At 35.7% G+C, this 17751-nt stretch overlaps 1 protein-coding gene across 1 annotated transcript in view; it reads left to right on the top strand.

Annotated features, from left to right (window-relative positions):
- The window catches only part of MMS22L (MMS22 like, DNA repair protein), a 174884-nt gene that overhangs the window by 54146 nt on the left and 102987 nt on the right, over window positions 1-17751 (top strand). Inside the window, 3 exon segments of the mRNA XM_044004415.1 lie at window positions 4121-4240; window positions 4964-5190; window positions 8668-9177. Coding sequence (XP_043860350.1) covers window positions 4121-4240; window positions 4964-5190; window positions 8668-9177 — 857 coding nt within the window.

Raw genomic sequence — 17751 nt, 5'->3', positions numbered from 1 at the left:
CAGAATTCTCCCTTAGATGGAATGTTAAAGAACCCTCTACTTGGAATGAATGTGATGTTACCTTTTAATGGTTTTCCTGGAAGTTTTGTCACTGGCTTGCTACAAATTTTTTTTTAAGTACTACCAATATTTTATTATATGTTTACTTCCATAGTCTCCCTTCCCCTCCCCTGAAAAGTTCTCTTTTTGGTTGATAACATCATGATTTTGAGCGTTGAAAACTTTCCTTATATACTAATTTAGTTTTAAGCATTGATTTTAAGACATTTCTGAATTATTGACATGTGATCATTATGTCATTTATATAAACTACTAAGCATGTTTCCCTGATGTTGGTTCAAAGGATCTTTTTTATGTTTTTTGTTAGTTTGTTTTTAATACAGAAAGGCTTTCATTTAAAACCAAAGGAAAGGGGTTTGGGGGTTTGTTTTTTTGCTTTGTTTTTTCCTTTTTAGCAAGGTTAGATTTTATTACTGCTTTGTTGGGATGTAAAGGGGCAATAGATAAAGACCACTTAGATTCTTTGTTTTGTTCCTTTAAGTACTATAGGAAGATAGATAGGTTTCTAAGTATTTCTGTAGAAATTTTGAAATAGGTAGAAAACAGATAAGTCATGGTGAGGAACAAAAATCTAAATATATGTGACAGCAGGAAAAACAGTATGTAGTCATCTCTGCCTTATAGAAATAGTATTATTTTTACTAAGATTGTAAATCACTTTCTATGAGTGTTTTAGTGATTTATTATTATTATTTTCCTTTAGAAACCTAAGTGTTGTTCCTCTCCCCCTAACCCCACAACCCCTAAGGAAAGGCACTATATCGACCATGAAAAAAGATTTTCCTCAGTTGGAATGGCTAATAATATAATAAAGCTTTTATTGACACTGCTGGATTTAACTTTTATAATACTATATTTTTTCTAAGGGTGAGAATTAGAGCTGGTTCTGTAGCATACTGTGTAATTCCTTTTTTGGACATAAGGGTGTTAGATTTTTTTTTTTTAGGATAGCCTATACAGTAAATATTTCTTTATGAAACTAGAGCCAGCACAAAGCAAGATTTTTTACTCATTCAAACTGTGTAATATCTTCCATTTCCTAATATTTAGGAAGATTAAGCCCCTCTCTCCAATACTATCTCAGTTTCATCATGCCTTGCATTGTGTCAAATCATATTCCATAAGTAATATAGAACTACTTGCTGGTGTTCTTGAAACCAATTTTGTGGGTTCAGTAGGTGGTCATAAAGAATAAATAATATGTTTAGATAGAAGTATCATTTTGATTATATCTGTTTTTCTCCCCACTGAGATAAATTAAAATCTGACCGCCCTCATGTTCTGACTTGATCTCCTGCAGTGAAACAGTCCATTTATAGTCTTAAAAAAACACATCCAAAATGTACAATAGTCTTAAGATAAAGTTGATAGAATCTTGAAAGCAGTATTAATTAAGCAAACTATGTTTTTCAAATCATTCTTTTTCAAACCAAGACAGAGGCACTAAGCTTTACTGAGGATTACTGCTACACTCTGCTCATCAAAGTAAAGATGAAAAAGGTTGTTGGGGTGTTATTTTAACCTTTGTGAAAAAAAATTATACAAATAAACTGTCATTTTAAAAAATCAGCTAGATGTATTGAGAATGATGTGGGGAAAAGAGAACTAAATTGTTCATGTACTTTTTCAACCTTAGAATAACATTACTTCTATTTTTTACAAGAAAGAGGTTTATCTTTTCTTTTATTTATTGTTTTGATTTTTTCTTTTCTTTACCTAATTTCAATGAAAAAAAATAAGATATTTTGTAGACAATCTACAAGAATCTTGCAGAAGGGATCCTCTAGCCCATCCTCTTGCCTCAATAGGATATCATACCATGATGAATGAATACGAGTATCACTCCTGTTTTTAATTTCAGGGAGAAGAGTCTTCAAACCCTTTCAGTAAAAACAATAATAGCTAATAACTATTATTAATAATGGCTAATACATCAGTATTAGTGTCAGAAAAAGGATTTGAATTCAGATTCTCTGACTCTAATGATAGTATTCTTTCCATGATACCAAGTTCTGGTGAAACCTTTTAGAATCTGATTATTTTGTCAGTGTAGAAGATAAATTATGGAGGCAAAGCAATGAATAGAAAGAATACTAAATTTGTAATTGGTGGACCTTGGTTCGGGGTACTTAACCTCAGTTTCCTCCTCTGAAAGCAAGAAGTTGGACTTACATGGCCTTCCAGTTCTAAATCTATGATTCTAAAACAGAATGTATTCATTGCATTTTTAAGCATCCATACATTTATGGAAACTTTTAACTTTCTAATTAAATCGGTGGAATTTGAGATGTAAGATCCCAAAGCTGGGTCCATCGTCAGTTATTCAAAATATGAGCCAATGCACATAGAAGGTAAGTAGCATACATAATGCTATTTATCTGGCATATAGATATTAAAATGTGCAAAATGCTTTTCTTGATTTCTCTCATTAGATTGTGAGTTTCTGGATAGTAGGCCTGTTTTTTGCCTTTCTTTGTATCCCCAGCATTTATCAGTAATGCCTCACATATAGTAGGCGCTTAATTAAATGCTACTTGGCTGACTTACTTGAGCTTAACAATACTCCTGTGATGTAGGAACTATGGGAATTCTATCTCTGTCTACGGATGAGGAGCCTGAGGCTCTGAGAGGAAAGGGACTGGTCTATGGTCATACAAATAGCAAGTATCAGAGACAGGATTTGAATTAACGTGTGTAAGTCAGGCAGTCACTATACTATGTCATGCTATGTCATGCTACAAAGGATTAAAAGTCCTAGCGGGAGATTCTGTAAAGTAGGGCTAAGGAGATTTCCAATTGATATTATAATAGTATAGAAAGTAAGTCTTACAGAAACACCTTTCTTACTAATTCTAGTTTGTATATAATTACAAAGTAAATTTTTAAAAACAGTACTTTAGCAAATGCCCATGTGGAAGTATGGAAACTTTGTTTAGAGTACACAGTGTGTGCATCAGAGATTTGTAAGTTAGGTAGGGTATTTTTTGTAATTTGGGCAGTGGCTATATTTAAAATTTGTAAAAAATTTTGTTGTGTGATCTGTGCTGTGTTTTGCAATTTACCTATGAAGGTGTCAGGCAAAAAATTTTAAGTCCTTTTCATTTCAAAAGATAATATGCATCTTAATATTGTTGGTCATTCATTTAATTGCATAAGTAGATTGATGTGAAGGAACTTATTTGTAAGTAATATACAGGTCTTTGTCTTCTGACCTGTTTGCTTTAAGATATTTCCATAGAGTGATTTTTGGTCTGATGTTTTTTTCACCCTTAGAAATCAAAGTGAAGTTTACATGCCTAAATTTTTTACCCCCTTTTCTTAGTTAAATATAGATAAGCTAGTCCTTCATGTTCTCTGCACCCCAACTGATCTTTTTGTTTTAAAAATTGAGTATCTGTTGTTCTGCAATGAGTTTAGTTAATTCCTTAAGCTGATTATGAAACGAGATAATATAGGTAAAGGGTTTGCTATGTTAAGTACTGTTATTAAGCTTAATCAAGATCTGTGGATTAGAATACATCTAGATCTTGGACACCTTTAATTACATCTTCCCTTATTCCACCTTGTTTCAGTCAGTCAACAGGCATTAAGTACTTCCATGTGTTGTGTTGCTCTTCTCTCCTGCAGATTGACTAGTCTTGTTTCCATATCTGTTACCAGGCATAGGCTCATTTAAGATATTTGAATGGAAATTCTGATTATTCTAGACCCCTCATATTGATGATTAGGTAATGGCTTCTAAAACTAATATTTAGAAACATGCTTTGGCCTCATTGACACTTTATTGGCAGAACATGAAATAGATATGATTAATTTTCCTTGAGCCTGTTTTTTCTGTTTCCTTTAGGCGCAGTACATTATCAAATGACAATGTCTTTGTGGTCAGACCCTATTTCCTAGCTACTACACCTTAGTGACTTTTTGTTGATGAAAAGCAGATAACCAGTAATATGGTTTATAGAGAAAATTATTCCATGACAACCTTTGTACTTGAAGTGATGGCATATGTTTGTGTTCAAAAGCATGGCTTGCATGTAATTGAATGTTTCTGTTTTATTAGGATGGCATATTAGAAGAACAGGTGCGCATGTATCTTCACTGTTGCTTGACCTTGTGTGGTTTCTGGAACCCCAACATTCAGGCTGTTACAATTCTATGGGACTACTACAGCAAGAATCTGGTGAGTGAATAGAGCTAAGACTTGTTCCTCCCAATTGAGGAATCAATGCATTTTTTTGTGCACTGAATAACTGTTGTAAAACATTAAAAATGTTGATATTTGTTAAACATAGGTTGAAGCATCCTGTGAACAGTTTTCCGTTCACAAAAACCATTTAAACTTTTTTTTCCAAAAAGGAAAAAAATTTAGCCTTCCTTTTATCAGCAGATTAGGTCTTACCAAAGCAGGTATGTTCTCACTAGCATAACATTCATATGCATTTTACATCTGTTACTAGCACTTTTGAGGCTAGATAAATCTAAAAGATATGAAGACATGTTTTTCTTTGTAGCTTTTAACCCTAAAAAATTTGCTCCAGGCATTCTAATTGTTGGTGCTTTAGCTGTTATGTTTTACTTCCAGGTTTGTTTATTTATTAAGGTGTGTGTGCTCATAGATCTTATGGCCTTAGATGGGGAACAGAGGAGGCAAGAAGGTTATTTGGTATGTTGAAGAAAAGACGGACTACTTGGTGCTTAAGTTTTTTCCATTGGTCTGAGCAAGTTTTTAACTTGATGACCTCTATTCATATTGCATTTCTTAGTGTATTAGACATTTCATTATATTTTGTTATTGTTGAGACATAGGGTCAATTTCTTATTCTTCATAGAACTTAGTGTGTTTTATAATTTGAAGTTTTTATCAGGAGATACAATACTTTTTATTTTTTTCTTTTCCCTCCAGAATAGTTCTTTTACTATTCCTTGGCTTGGTTTACAAGAGTTTGCAAATATTTCTAAGTCAACCTTGTCTATGCTTGAAATAGTGAAGACCTGTTGTTCTGATGACCAGAGCCATGACCTCTATAAATCAAACAGTAGTTATAACATTTTTCTTTGTATTTTGGCAAAAGTTATGAAAAAGGCAGTAGCAACTAATGAAACTCATCCTTGGAATCAAATCAAAGGAAGGTATGTATTTTTTTTCCTTCTGAAAAAAGAATGTCTAGGAGAATGTCTTTACGGAAATATTGAAACTTTAATATTTTTCAAGTTAACCTATTAATCAACAAGGATTTTTAAAAATTGCCTATTTTGTGCACTGCTGAACACTGGGAATGCAAACACAAAAGTGGAGCATTTCCTGCCTCCCTGGAGCTTGAAATCCATCAGCACAGACATGAATTCATTTAAGTATATAGAAAACAAATACACAGGAATTTGGTGGAGGAGGCAGTGGAAACTGGTGGGGTGGCGATCAGCAAAAGCATCATGTAGGAGGTGGAAAGCATGTTCATTTTTATATATTTTCTGATGTTTGCTAATTAAAAGTTTACTAAATTGATAAATCAGGGAACAGATTCAGCATATATAATCTTCAGACTCACTGGTATGGAATTTCATAGCTTCCTGCTCTATTGGTTTAGTTGGGACTGAAATTCCCAGGATTTCTGGAGAACTTTGATTAATTTTAGCATATTATTCATGAAAGTCGTTGGTTAAAATTTGATTATGTAAAAATACCTTGAACCAAAAAATCATCCTTAAAATGTTGAAGGGTGATTTTCAGCTGATTCCGGGGCAGTGGTATTTTTTTCAGGTATTACAATTTCCCTTTCTCCATTTCATTTCCTTTCCCTTGATCCTATTGATCCTTTTTGTGTTTTTTTTTAAGTTTGTTCTTGTTAAAATAAATCTTGTTCTGAAAAAAAAAATGTTGAAGGGTTAGATAGTGGGTTAGACCAAGGAACCCCAGTATCCTCAGAGACTAGAGATTATGCCTTGCCTTGTGGCTCTTGCTGAACATACGTTGCAGAACAGGAAAGTTAGGTTATATCCCAGACTCTAGCATTAATGCTTATATTTTGGATGGAGATACAGGCTGCTAGTTAGATTATTCAAACCCAGTGTTCTTATTTCTCAGAATGGTAGAGACTAAGCTTGTTGTCTCTTGATCCAAATCAGAAATGAAGAAAGAAATTTTGGACCTGAAGTCAAAAGACTTGGGTTTTAGATCTTACCTCTACCGCTTACCAGGAATGTGGCCATGGGCAAGTCACTTATCCTTGTTGAGCCTTAGTTTCCTTATATGTAAAATTCAATTCATCAATTCATTAAACATTTGTTTAAACACCTACTGTGTGCCAGACACACGCTAAGTGCTAGAGATACAAATAGGAAAATTAAATTCTCCTGCACTTAAGGAGCTTATAATCTAATGGGGGAAGACAATACACAAAAGGAAGCTGGAAGGCAGAGATAGGGGAACCTTCCAGGGGGTACCCAGGCTGGAGGCATCATGTTCCCTGGAATTCAAAACTGGCGGAGTTGCAGATGGAAAGTAGAGAGTGAGCTGTATACTAGATAAACTAGTATACTAAATAAACTAAAACCCCACCCAGAGCTGACGTTCTGTAATTCTGTGGCAATGGGTTAGCTCTTCTGACCGCCTGTTCAGAAGCCGCGTGGCAGGGTTGATTGAGACCTAGCCCTGAAACCAGGATAGTCTGGATTCCAGCTGACACATAACTGATCAGTCACTTAAAGTCTCTGTGCCCCAGGCCAGTCTTCAGCATTAGAAATCTCAGAGGTGTTGTGGGCCAGATTTGTCCCACCTCTTCTCCCTACCAGATTAAAATGTAATTGGGAAATATTTAACAAAATAAATAAAGATAACAATAGAACACATTATGTTAATATGTGGTTTTTGAAGTCAGTATGCAGACCAACAAAAACCAAAACCCCCCCAAACCCTCTGCTAGGCCCTGAGCCCTACAGAAAGGGCTCAGCTAAGCAATAAAATACCATGAACTTTTTGCATAATGGTAGCAGCTTATGTTTTCCAGAGCTATGCTAGGGAATCCAGCCTGTGCTATCAAAATATGTCTTGTCTATGGATAATTCTTTAAGGATCCACCAGCTCAGGCTGTTTGCTTGTTCTCCAAAGGGAATGAATCATAAGATCAAAACTCTTCTTGCTGGAAGGATCTTTAGAAATTACATAGTCTAATTCTTTCAGAGAAGTTGTGATCTGACCATGTTTTTTTCTTTTTTCTTTTTTCTTTTTTTTTAGTGAGGCAATTGGGGCTAAGTGACTTGCCCAGGGTCACACAGCTAGTAAGTGTTAAAGTGTCTGAGGCCGGATTTGAACTCACGTACTCCTGACTCCAGGGCTGGTGCTCTATCCACTGCGCCACCTAGCTGCCCCCATGTTTTTTTCTTTATAGATAGGATGGCAAAGTTGGATTTATCTTTACAACCTATGATTTAATAAATTTTAGTCTCTTAAATCAGACTTATGGGTTTTTTCCTTAATTTTTTTTAACTTAAATAGTTATACAACAGAAACCGTATGGAACTTCCCTATCTGTGCATTGTTGTTGTTGTTGTTCAGTCCTTTAGTTGTGTCTGCCTCTTCATCCCTCTGTGGACCATATCTTGCCAAGACTGTCCATGGAGTTTTCTTGGCAAAGATAAGTGGTGTTTTGCCATTTCCTTCTCTTAATATCTGTATATTGGTATGAATCATTCCCACCTGAAATAAAGCAGTTATACAGTTTACTAAGTGTCACAGCCTATAACTAGGATATGAGGATGAATTCTTTTTTCAGCAGCATAAAAGATTTTAATTGGTTCAAAGAGAACATATATATTTAGCTGTAGTAGTTGTCTATTAAATGGCATCTCACTGGTTTTGGTGGTAATATTGTAACCAGGCAAAAAGTGAATTTCTGTCTTACAATTGTAGGGTTTTGGGCAGCTAGGTGGCGCAGTGGATAGAGCACCGGCCCTGGAGTCAGAAGTACCTGGGTTCAAATCCAGCCTCAGACACTTAACACTTACTAGCTGTGTGACGCTGGGCAAGTCACTTAACCCCGATTGCCTCACTAAAAAAAAAAAAAAAAGAAACAATTGTAGGGTTTTACTGAAGATGGAAAGTAAACCTTAGAGAGTGTAAGAAAGAAGATAAGCAAAGGGAGCATACATTATTATTATTATTATTATTATTATTATTATTATAAATTATTTTAAATTGTCTGGTTCATATTGAAATGGACCTCATCATTTCATAATTGAGTGCATATTGGTCCTTTTTTTTGCCAATAAAATAGAAAACATAAGTAAATGTGATAGAGTACAGTAAAAGATTTTTCTAAATCACATAAGCTATAGGATGCACATCTATATAATTTTTTAGGGAAGAATCTACCAAATCCTTTCATATAGTCACAGGTGCTAGGTTTGTAGGTTACTCTGTGACTTTTAACCTTCTTGCTGGCACTCGGCAGGAAGAAAGATAGGAAACTCTTATTTGGAAATTCAGATTTGAATTTTTTGTATGGGTGATGATCTTCTCTGAGCTTGGCATATGGGGAAGCTGTAGAGAAATGTGTTTCCATGGATAAAACAATAAACTTTATTAAAATAGTTACTGTTTATATTTTACAGAATATATTCTAAATTTCATCAAAAAAGAATGGAAGAGCTAACCGAAGTTGGTCTTCAGAATTTTTTAAAACTTTTTCTGGTATTGGCTACTGTTGCAAAGTTGGAAGATGTGGTCAGTCGTGTTCTGGATCTTTTGGCCTCCCTCAGACCTGGGTCCATCACAGCTTCACAGAGGGCGCTCATTTGGAAGGGTCAAATGGCCTTTCTCTTAATGTATGTTCAGAGAAACCTGAATATTGGTGGTTTAGCCCAGAAGCTTTCTGGTGCTTTTAGTGAAAAAGCAAAAAAATTCTTAGTATGCAAGAATGATTTGGAACAGAAGCATGCTCTCTGGACACTTCTTTCTATCTATATGGATGGTGTTCAAGAAGTGTTTGAAACAAGCCGGGACTTGAAACTCTCTGAGGAAATATTGTTGAATGACGGATTCAGTATGCTTCTTCCCGCTTGTCGAGAATCTCATCTCAGGACTGTATTAAACTTTCTGCAAGCTGTTCTGGCCAGAGTCAGGTATGTTTTTCAGTATAATGCAAATATTGATGTCTTGATTTTTTTTTTCCTTTAGCCCAGTAATTCCTGTTGGTTCGGGTAAGAGATGGCACCTTTTTCTTCAATTTCGAGTCTCACAAAATTGCCTATGTCAAAAGAAGTTGTGACTTATCCAGGGTCATACACCTAGTATGTGTCAGAGGCAGTTCTTGAACCTATCTTTCTGACTTCCAGCCTGGCTTTCCATTCTCTGTGCCATGTTGCTGCTCAGGAACTTGTTTTTTGTCATAAAATCCACATAGGATTTTATCTCCTATATTGTAAGATGACCAAAATAGATTACTCAAGGTTTCCCTAGTTAATATGCCATATTCAACATTTAGGGAGAGAGTTATATTTTCATTGCCTAGAGTAGTTGAGAGGAAGTATTATTCTCTTGGATCCTATCTTTGCAACTACGGAGCTAGCTAAGTATTTAAAGAAAGTAATCACATTGGGTCTGCTTTAGGGGCTCTAAACACTACCATGAACACATGTTTAAGGGTGGATTTTGCTATCCTGGGTGGAATTGTAAAAGGAGACCCTTGATTATCCCTTTCCATTTCCTCAGAAACTAAAAATGCTTCAAAAAACCATTCCTAAAACTGTATGCTTTCAGAATTAGTGCTTTTTCCAAAGACTTGTGGCTAGGGATTCTTGAATAACTTTCTTAACAGACAGAGGATGCCACATCTTCTAAACACAATTAATCTTAGCACTAATACATTCATGCTAGAGGCTGAAATTGCACTGAAGCTATTAAGCTTGCTCTAAAATGTTAAAGAAGGAGGATTGTGGGGTGGGGTATGAGGAGAGGTGATAAGTATTTTTAAAATACAGGAAAGACTTTACAGGAAGAAGCATCGTGCCATGGAAAAGGCCTTGGTCTAGGAATCAAGAGGTTTGGTTCTGATCCAGAGAAGCCTAGCTGTGTGGGTCTAATAACCCACTATCATCCCTTTGAAGCTTGGTTTCCTTATCTGTAAAATTAGATTGGACCTCAGGTCCCTAAGGTTTCTTTTAGCACTAAAATCCTATTATTTATGATCCTAGGAATATATTTGTGAAGGGCAAATGTGTGTTTGTTGTGTACCGGGCAACATGCTTGGCACTCAGACTACAAAAACAGACATGAAACAGTACCTCCTTTCAAGGAACTGACATTTTATTGGGGGAGACAGCATGCACACATATAAGCATATAAGATACAAATAATATAAGATATAAATATAATATATATAAGCATATAAGATACAAATAATATAAGATATAAATATAATATATATAAGAATATAAGATACAAATAAATATATGTTATATATATTAAATATTAAATATGACAGATAAAGGGCCTAGACCTATGCTTTATTTGGTAGAGGGAGATCTAGGATTTGGAAACTGCCTCAATCAATGTGTGAACAAAATAATTTTTTTTTTTTTAATTCTGGGATGGGGTGGTACTAGCACTTGGGGGGGGGGAGCTTGAGGGGGTGGTGGTAGCAGAGGTCTGAAATCATGAAATAGCCTGAGAAACTTCTCCTTTCCTAATTCTCCAACATCTTTTTCCCTTCCTTATTCTGGTTTCTTCTCAAGCTAGCAGAAATAAAAATACACTGATTGATTTTTGGCTACACCTAGTGGTACCCTTGCTTATTGTCTTCCTTTATGAATAATCACTGAACATTCATTAATGTATTTAGCAAAAGTACCACTGAATTTTTTTTTAAATTCTTTTCTCAGGAGATTTTTAATCAATAAAGTCAATAAAGTCTGAATTTTAGCAAGAAACTATTTTTAATGATATCTGATTCTACCTATGTGCAGTCTCTTATCTTCTTTTTGCAACTTACAGATCCTTAAACTTTGAGATTTTGTTTGTCAATTTTAACTTAGTGTCATTCGTTCATAGGAAAAATGCATCACAAAAGTAAATAAAGTTATATTTGTAATAATTATTTTAGTTTTGATTTTTTTATCATTATTTCCAACATCTAAATTGTGTTTCCCCAACATACATATAGCTGCTCGTTAATTCACTTTAAGAAAAGACCTTTACCACCAAGGCTAGCACTATTTCAGGAAGGCTGGAAAAGTATCTTGATTTGTCAATCTTTTGCAAGTTATGAGGCAGTTATTGATCTGTGTTGCTGTTCTGAATAGGGATGTAGCAATTGGTGGGGATGGTATAGTGAAGAATACTTGAAATAAATTTATCTGTCTATTTAAGAGTGTCATTTTACTGGAGGGTTTTTTATGTGGAGAGTGTGGAATTAATCTCCTCTGCACATCTAGACATTAAAAAGTGAGTATTTTGGTATAAGTTTATTAGGCATTACCCCCCTTTTTTCCATTTTTCCCTACTTGGGGCAGAGTGGGGGGCATGGTAGGGTTTCTTTGAAAGGAGCACCTGACTATTTGCATTTTGATTGCCAAAATTGCTAGACAATTTTATCTTCAATAGTCATAAATATGACCTTAAAGTGTAAAAAAATTTGAATGACACCATGTTGCTCTTTATAGCTTTATGTTTTTCTCACTGTCAGGTTTTCCCTGAATCTCACCCAGTAATTTGGAATATTAAATTATTTAGCTAGATTATTTACAGCAAACATGCTAGACAAGGTGTGATTTGATCAACCTCATTTTAAGCACTAATGATTAAAACAACATATTACAGTAGAAAGAATGCTGAACCTGGATTCACAGTGCTTGAGTTCAAATTTAGACTCTGCCACTTAATACCTGTATGATATTGGGCAAGTCTTAAAACACTCAGAGTGGGTCTGGTTTTGTTGTGTGGTTTTCTCATCAGTAAAATGAATGGGCTGGATTAGATGACCTTTAAATTGGGTTAGATAACCTCCTTTCTAACTCTAGATCTGGATCCTAAACCTTGCCTTCCCAAGAGCAGTGCTCAGCCACTATAGTTACAGGGTTTTGACGTTGACCATGCATGGTGTTACATACTTGTAATCTCTGCTACTGGGGCAGGTTAAGGCTGGTGAATCACTCAAACTCAGGAGTTCTGAGCTACATACAGTAGTCCAAGCCTATCAGGTTTCCAAAAAGGTAAAACTGTGATGAGCCCTTGAACTTCTACCCTGGGTGAGAGAGGGATACTCAGTCTCAAAAAAGGTGAAAAAGAAAAAGTATTCTGCAGAAGAGAGCCTGGAGACAGAGGACTGATTCTCTACTGTAATGATGATGATAAAAAAATATCCTTTGAAAATTGTTATACTTGAGATTAATGTTTAATTTCTTTAACCTTAATTGTGGGATCATAGTAGAAACCGTGATCACCTAACATTCTAACTGTTTCCTTTGTGTCCTTTCGTATTGCCGTGTACAAGTTAAATACATTTTTTGGTAGTTACTAAAATTTAAAGCAACTGCATTTTAAAAAAAAAAAACTATTCAGATCGGGACCTAGTTTCTTTGAATTTCGGTATAAGCGGAGAAGATTGGCTTACATAGATTGATGATATTTATTCCTGGCTGCATCCCTGACTAGGGAAAAGGATGAAATACATTACTATAGCAATCTCTCCTGTTTTAAAATCCAGGTGGGAATAAGGTAGCAGTCCTTGCATAAATGTGTTTTCCCCCCCTTTTCTGTATACTGTGCTGGGTAATAGTTTTATAACTGTATGACAGAGAATTTACAGGTAGGAAGAAAGTGAGATCACTGATTAAAGGGAGAAGCAGCTCCCCCTAGGCTGTTAAGAAATAATAACTTCATATGCCACTTTCTGCTAACCCAAGATGATGGCTCACAGGAGCATTCTTTATTGCTGATTAAGTAGCATTATGAAAATACTGACTTGGTTATGTTAACTAAATGCCTCAGTATTTAAAGCTTAGAATGTCAAATAGTTTTAGCAATCCTCTTTAACATATCACATTACCTTTCTGGAATCACATTTCTGGTTTTCCACTTGCTTTTATTTGAGGTTATTGTAGAAATGGCAATCTTTCATTTAAGGAGTGAGGTGCAGCCAAAAGCTGTTCTTTAATTATAGCCATTCATGCTGCTATAGTTAAGGGTCTGTCAGCATTTCCATTATAGGCCCTTATTTTCAGAGTTTTATAACACAGCTATGAAAATTAGCTCTGGGCTAAAACTTGCCATATGAGGTCTCATGAGATCACTTTTTTCTTTTTTACTGAAGTAAGGGTGAGTAGTTTGAAATGCCTTTTGGCATCTGAAAATATCATTTGGATTAAAAAATAATAATAAAACAAAACAATAAACTCCCAGGCTTTCTCTGTACCTGTTTGTTCACCCACTTAAAGGAGGCTTTGGACTTGTGAATTTACCACCAAATGGATATTGATCAACTGACAGCCTATTCCCTTCTAGATAAAACATTGGGGGGGGGGGTGCGGCGGTGCTGATTTATTTATTTTTAGGGAGAAGTTTTAAGGCAATTGCAAACTGACCTAAAATTGTTAGGCAGTTCAAAGAGGAAATTCCTTTTTAAAAATTATATGTCCTCACTAACAATTCTCAAGAGATGCTGGCTTTAAAGCAATATTTTCCATTTCATTTAGCTCAGTGAAGATAGCAAACAGATAATCCCAGTGTTACATTCATTTTTATATGGATCTGTTAGACATTTTGAAAATTCAGTTGTAGAAGAGATTCATGTTTTAGGTTAAAGTTGAATTAAGTGATCTTTGAATTCCTTTACAACCCTATAGTATTCTGTGATTCCACCCCAGCCTCTCCACCACCAACTTTATCAGGATTTAGTAATCATTAATTTTTTTGCTCTTTTTGCTCTTTTCGAATGAATCCTAACTTTTCCTCCTTGTTTATTTGAGAACTTATGCATTTTTAGGAGGAAATCATGTTGTTGTAGCAAAATTTGTTCCTTACATTGCTTTCTCATATTGTAGTTTTTATTTATGTGAATAAGAGAAGGTAATAAAATGGAATACAAAATGGATAAAGTATAATACAGCTTCTTTCTGATCACCTTCTTGCTCTTGTGAGAATTAGAGCACTACCAACCTGTTGAGAAAGATACTTCAGGGAAGCTCTGCCATGAAAAGAGAATGCATGTGACTTAGCATCTGGAAGGTCAGATTGGCCTCTTGGAAGTTAGTTGTGTAATTCAGTGCCACCAACCAATTAGATTGGAGCTGTGTGGACAGCCCTGTTTCCTGTTTTACAGGAGGCTTCTTGGAGAAGCCGCGGGGAAGTGAGGCCTTTTTGGCTCTGGACTTTGGCGTGGTGGGGTCTTCACGTGGGTTGCTAGGAAAGGAAGGTTTTTTTCTCTCTGGCTATACTGAATAGATCTAAACTAGGATTTTCCATGCTAGAAGGAATCTGTTTTCCTCTCTCACTCTCTTCACTAACTTCTAATACACTTTAATAAATACGTAAAAGGCTAAACTCTTGCTAAAGCTTCTAATTTAAGGCGACTACTCATTAGATTTTAGACATCACAGCTAGAATTTTAGACCTTACACTCTCTTATCTCTCTATATCCAATCCATTGCCAAGTCCGACTTCCACAACACTGCATTTCTCCCCTTCATATGGTAATTACCCATGGCCTTCATCGCTGCTTATCTGAACTATTTAAATAACCTTTTAATTCATCACCTTACTTAGGAGTCTTAGTCCCTCTCCTGCAACTAGGTGGTGCAGTGGATAGAGTGCCAGGCCTGAAGTCAAGAAAACTCATCTTCCTGTGTTCAAATCTGTCTTTAGACACGTACTAGCTGTGTGACCCCAGGCAAGGCACTTAACCTTGTTTGCCTCAATTTCTTCATCTGTAAAAATGATCTACAGAAGGAAATGAAAAACCATTCCAGTGTTTTTCCAAACAAACAAACAACCAACCAAAAAACCCAGATGGGGGTCATGGGAGTTGGACATGACTGGAAAAATGTCTGTTCTTTACATTATTCTTTCTAAGCTACAAGTCTGACCATGTTACTTTTACATTTCACTTTAAGGTTATCAAAAATATTTAACATAAGTTATCTCATTTGATTTGAGTAAACAATCACTGTCTAAAGCACCAAGGAGCCAAATATACCACATGCCACATCCTGTATTTTGCTTCTCTGAATGTTAGTGTCATACTTGTGGATTTAAATTAGACCAGTATACATAATCAAAGATACACTTTAAGAAAAAGGCATAGCTTCATGAGAATATTGCTATCAGTATTGCAAACATGATGAAATTTCATTGCTAAATTAGGAATTAGGAATGGGAGCCATGAAGAAGGAAAAGGAATGAAAGAGAAAAAGGAAGAAAAATAAAATGAAATGAGTGTGGCACACATGCAAGAGAGGAATACAAAAACTAAAACAAAAGTTGAACCAAGAAACAGTAATACTTAAGACAGGATTACTGTCTTGTTTTGTTCTCTCTTTTTGCCACTTTGTGTTCTACTGCTTTGTTCTTTCAGTGTTTTTTCTTGAAGACCTGTATATCTCTTTCTTTCACTGACTTTACTTGCTCATTGGACAATATCCACTAGTTTCTAAATAGACCAGTGAAACAAGATTTCACCTTATGGATCCTTTTTTAAGATGCCATCTATAGGAACATAAGTGATGCTGAAATTGGAAACTGTCCGGTATATGGAAAACTGAGCAACACCTTAGTTATCCAACAGTCATTTATTATCATAATAACAGAAACTTACTGCTTCCACCACTGACATCTAAATTTTAGCCATTTTTGTTGGAAATCTTGCTAGGAAATGTAATGCACATCTCTTTTCCTAAATTGAAGGTACCGGTAGGAATGTATTTTCTTGGTGACTCATGACCATCCCCGTGAAATTAAATTCAGTAGATAGGTATTGAGACTATGATGTGTATACAGGGTATGTTATTAAGTACTGAGGTAAAAGCAGAGTCGAAGCTCATTTACCACTTCTGTCCTTGATTTCCCCCAGTTGTTCGTCTTCTTCATTCCTTAGAGTGCTAGCACTTTCTCATTTTGTATATACAGAAGGATAGATTTTGAGCTGGAATGACCTCCAGTTATCTAGTCCTCATTTTACAGATGAGGAAATGGAAGCCTAGGTTGGTTCAATCACTTGCCTAAGTTGACAACAGATTGTAAACAATGGAGGATTAGAACCCAGCCCCCCAACTCTAAATCCTATTTTTTCCACTCAACCAGACTTCTAGGTTTATGTTTTACCTCCAGCTCCTGCCCCACTAGAATATAAACTCCTCTGGTTCAGGGAGTGTTTCATTTTGGTCGTTGTTCTCTTTGGCACTTTGTACTGTGCCTTGTACATGGTAGCTTCTTTTTTTTGTTGTTTTTTTTGGTTTTTGGTTTTTGGTTTTTTTGCAGGACAATGGGGGTTAAGTGACTTGCCCAGGGTCACACAGCTAGTAAGTGTCAAGTGTCTGAGGCTGGATTTGAACTCAGGTACTCCTGAATCCAGGGCCGGTGCTTTATCCACTGCGCCACCTAGCCGCCCCCAGCTTCTTGTTTTGGGTTTTTTTATTTTGTTTTTTCAGGGCAATGAGGGTTAAGTGACTTGCCCAGGGTCACACAGATAGTAAGTGTCACGTGTCTGAGGTCACATTTGAACTCAGGTCCTCCTGAATCCAGGGCCACTGCACCACCTAGCTGCCCCCAGTACATGGTAGCTTCTTAAAAGAGGTTTGGTGATTTGAATGAAAAGATAAATAAGAATTAGATAAATCAAAACATTACTTATCATACTGTTTTTTAATAGAAGGATGCCTAAGAGGATATTTAGGTATTAAGGGCTTTATATGATCAGTTACAATGTCAGTTCTGTTCCAGTTAATTATTCTACTACCTACTCTCTTTACTGTCTGTTCTTGAATTCTTGAGGAATTAACAGCCTGCTTTCTCACTGAATTCTCCTCATTTGGTATTTGGTCTTCACTGTTGTGGATAACTGTTCACTGTTGGCATACTATTGCTGTGTGGGGTCCCCTCAGCACCATGTCTTCCTTTCCACTATCTGTTGTCTGCTGCTTCTATTATTGTTGCCTCCCTGCCAGGAATAGAGAGGTTGCAACTAGGCAATTCTAAAAATTGCCTTGGGAAACTAGGTAACTTCACCACAATATTTGGTTAGGTAAAGAAAGGAGAGACTGCTTTGACACCTCCCTTAAATGTATAAAGGGCATTCTTTGTGACTACTGTTTTAATGATAATCTGCTTCTGGTAAACTTTTTGCTTTGCAGTTTGTAGCTGTTCCCAAAGATATGTCATTATATTTCTGAATGTCAGAAGAATTTATATCCATTGCTTAAACTGTAAAGGAAAATAAGGAGTAGAAAAACTTTAGGAAGCAAAATTTGTATTAAGAAATATCTTTGTGCTGAAACTTTCCTTCTTTAAACATTGGTCATCTGAATTGTTTAGGGAATAGAAGTTCCCATGACATTGTACTACATCAGGAATATAGAATATAGAAAATAGTAATACATTAAGATGTTGGGGGCAAGGTAAATGCTACTTTTCTCAATCCTATTTAAGTCACTGTGGTTCCTTGTTTGAACCCCATGGCTCCCTGTAGGTATTTAGACCACCCTGAT

The sequence above is a fragment of the Dromiciops gliroides genome, chromosome 4, assembly GCF_019393635.1.
Source record: "Dromiciops gliroides isolate mDroGli1 chromosome 4, mDroGli1.pri, whole genome shotgun sequence".
Classification (NCBI taxonomy): Eukaryota; Metazoa; Chordata; class Mammalia; order Microbiotheria; family Microbiotheriidae; genus Dromiciops; species Dromiciops gliroides.
Note: the sequence above shows the minus strand (reverse complement) of the source record. Positions and strands in the feature narration are given on the sequence as shown.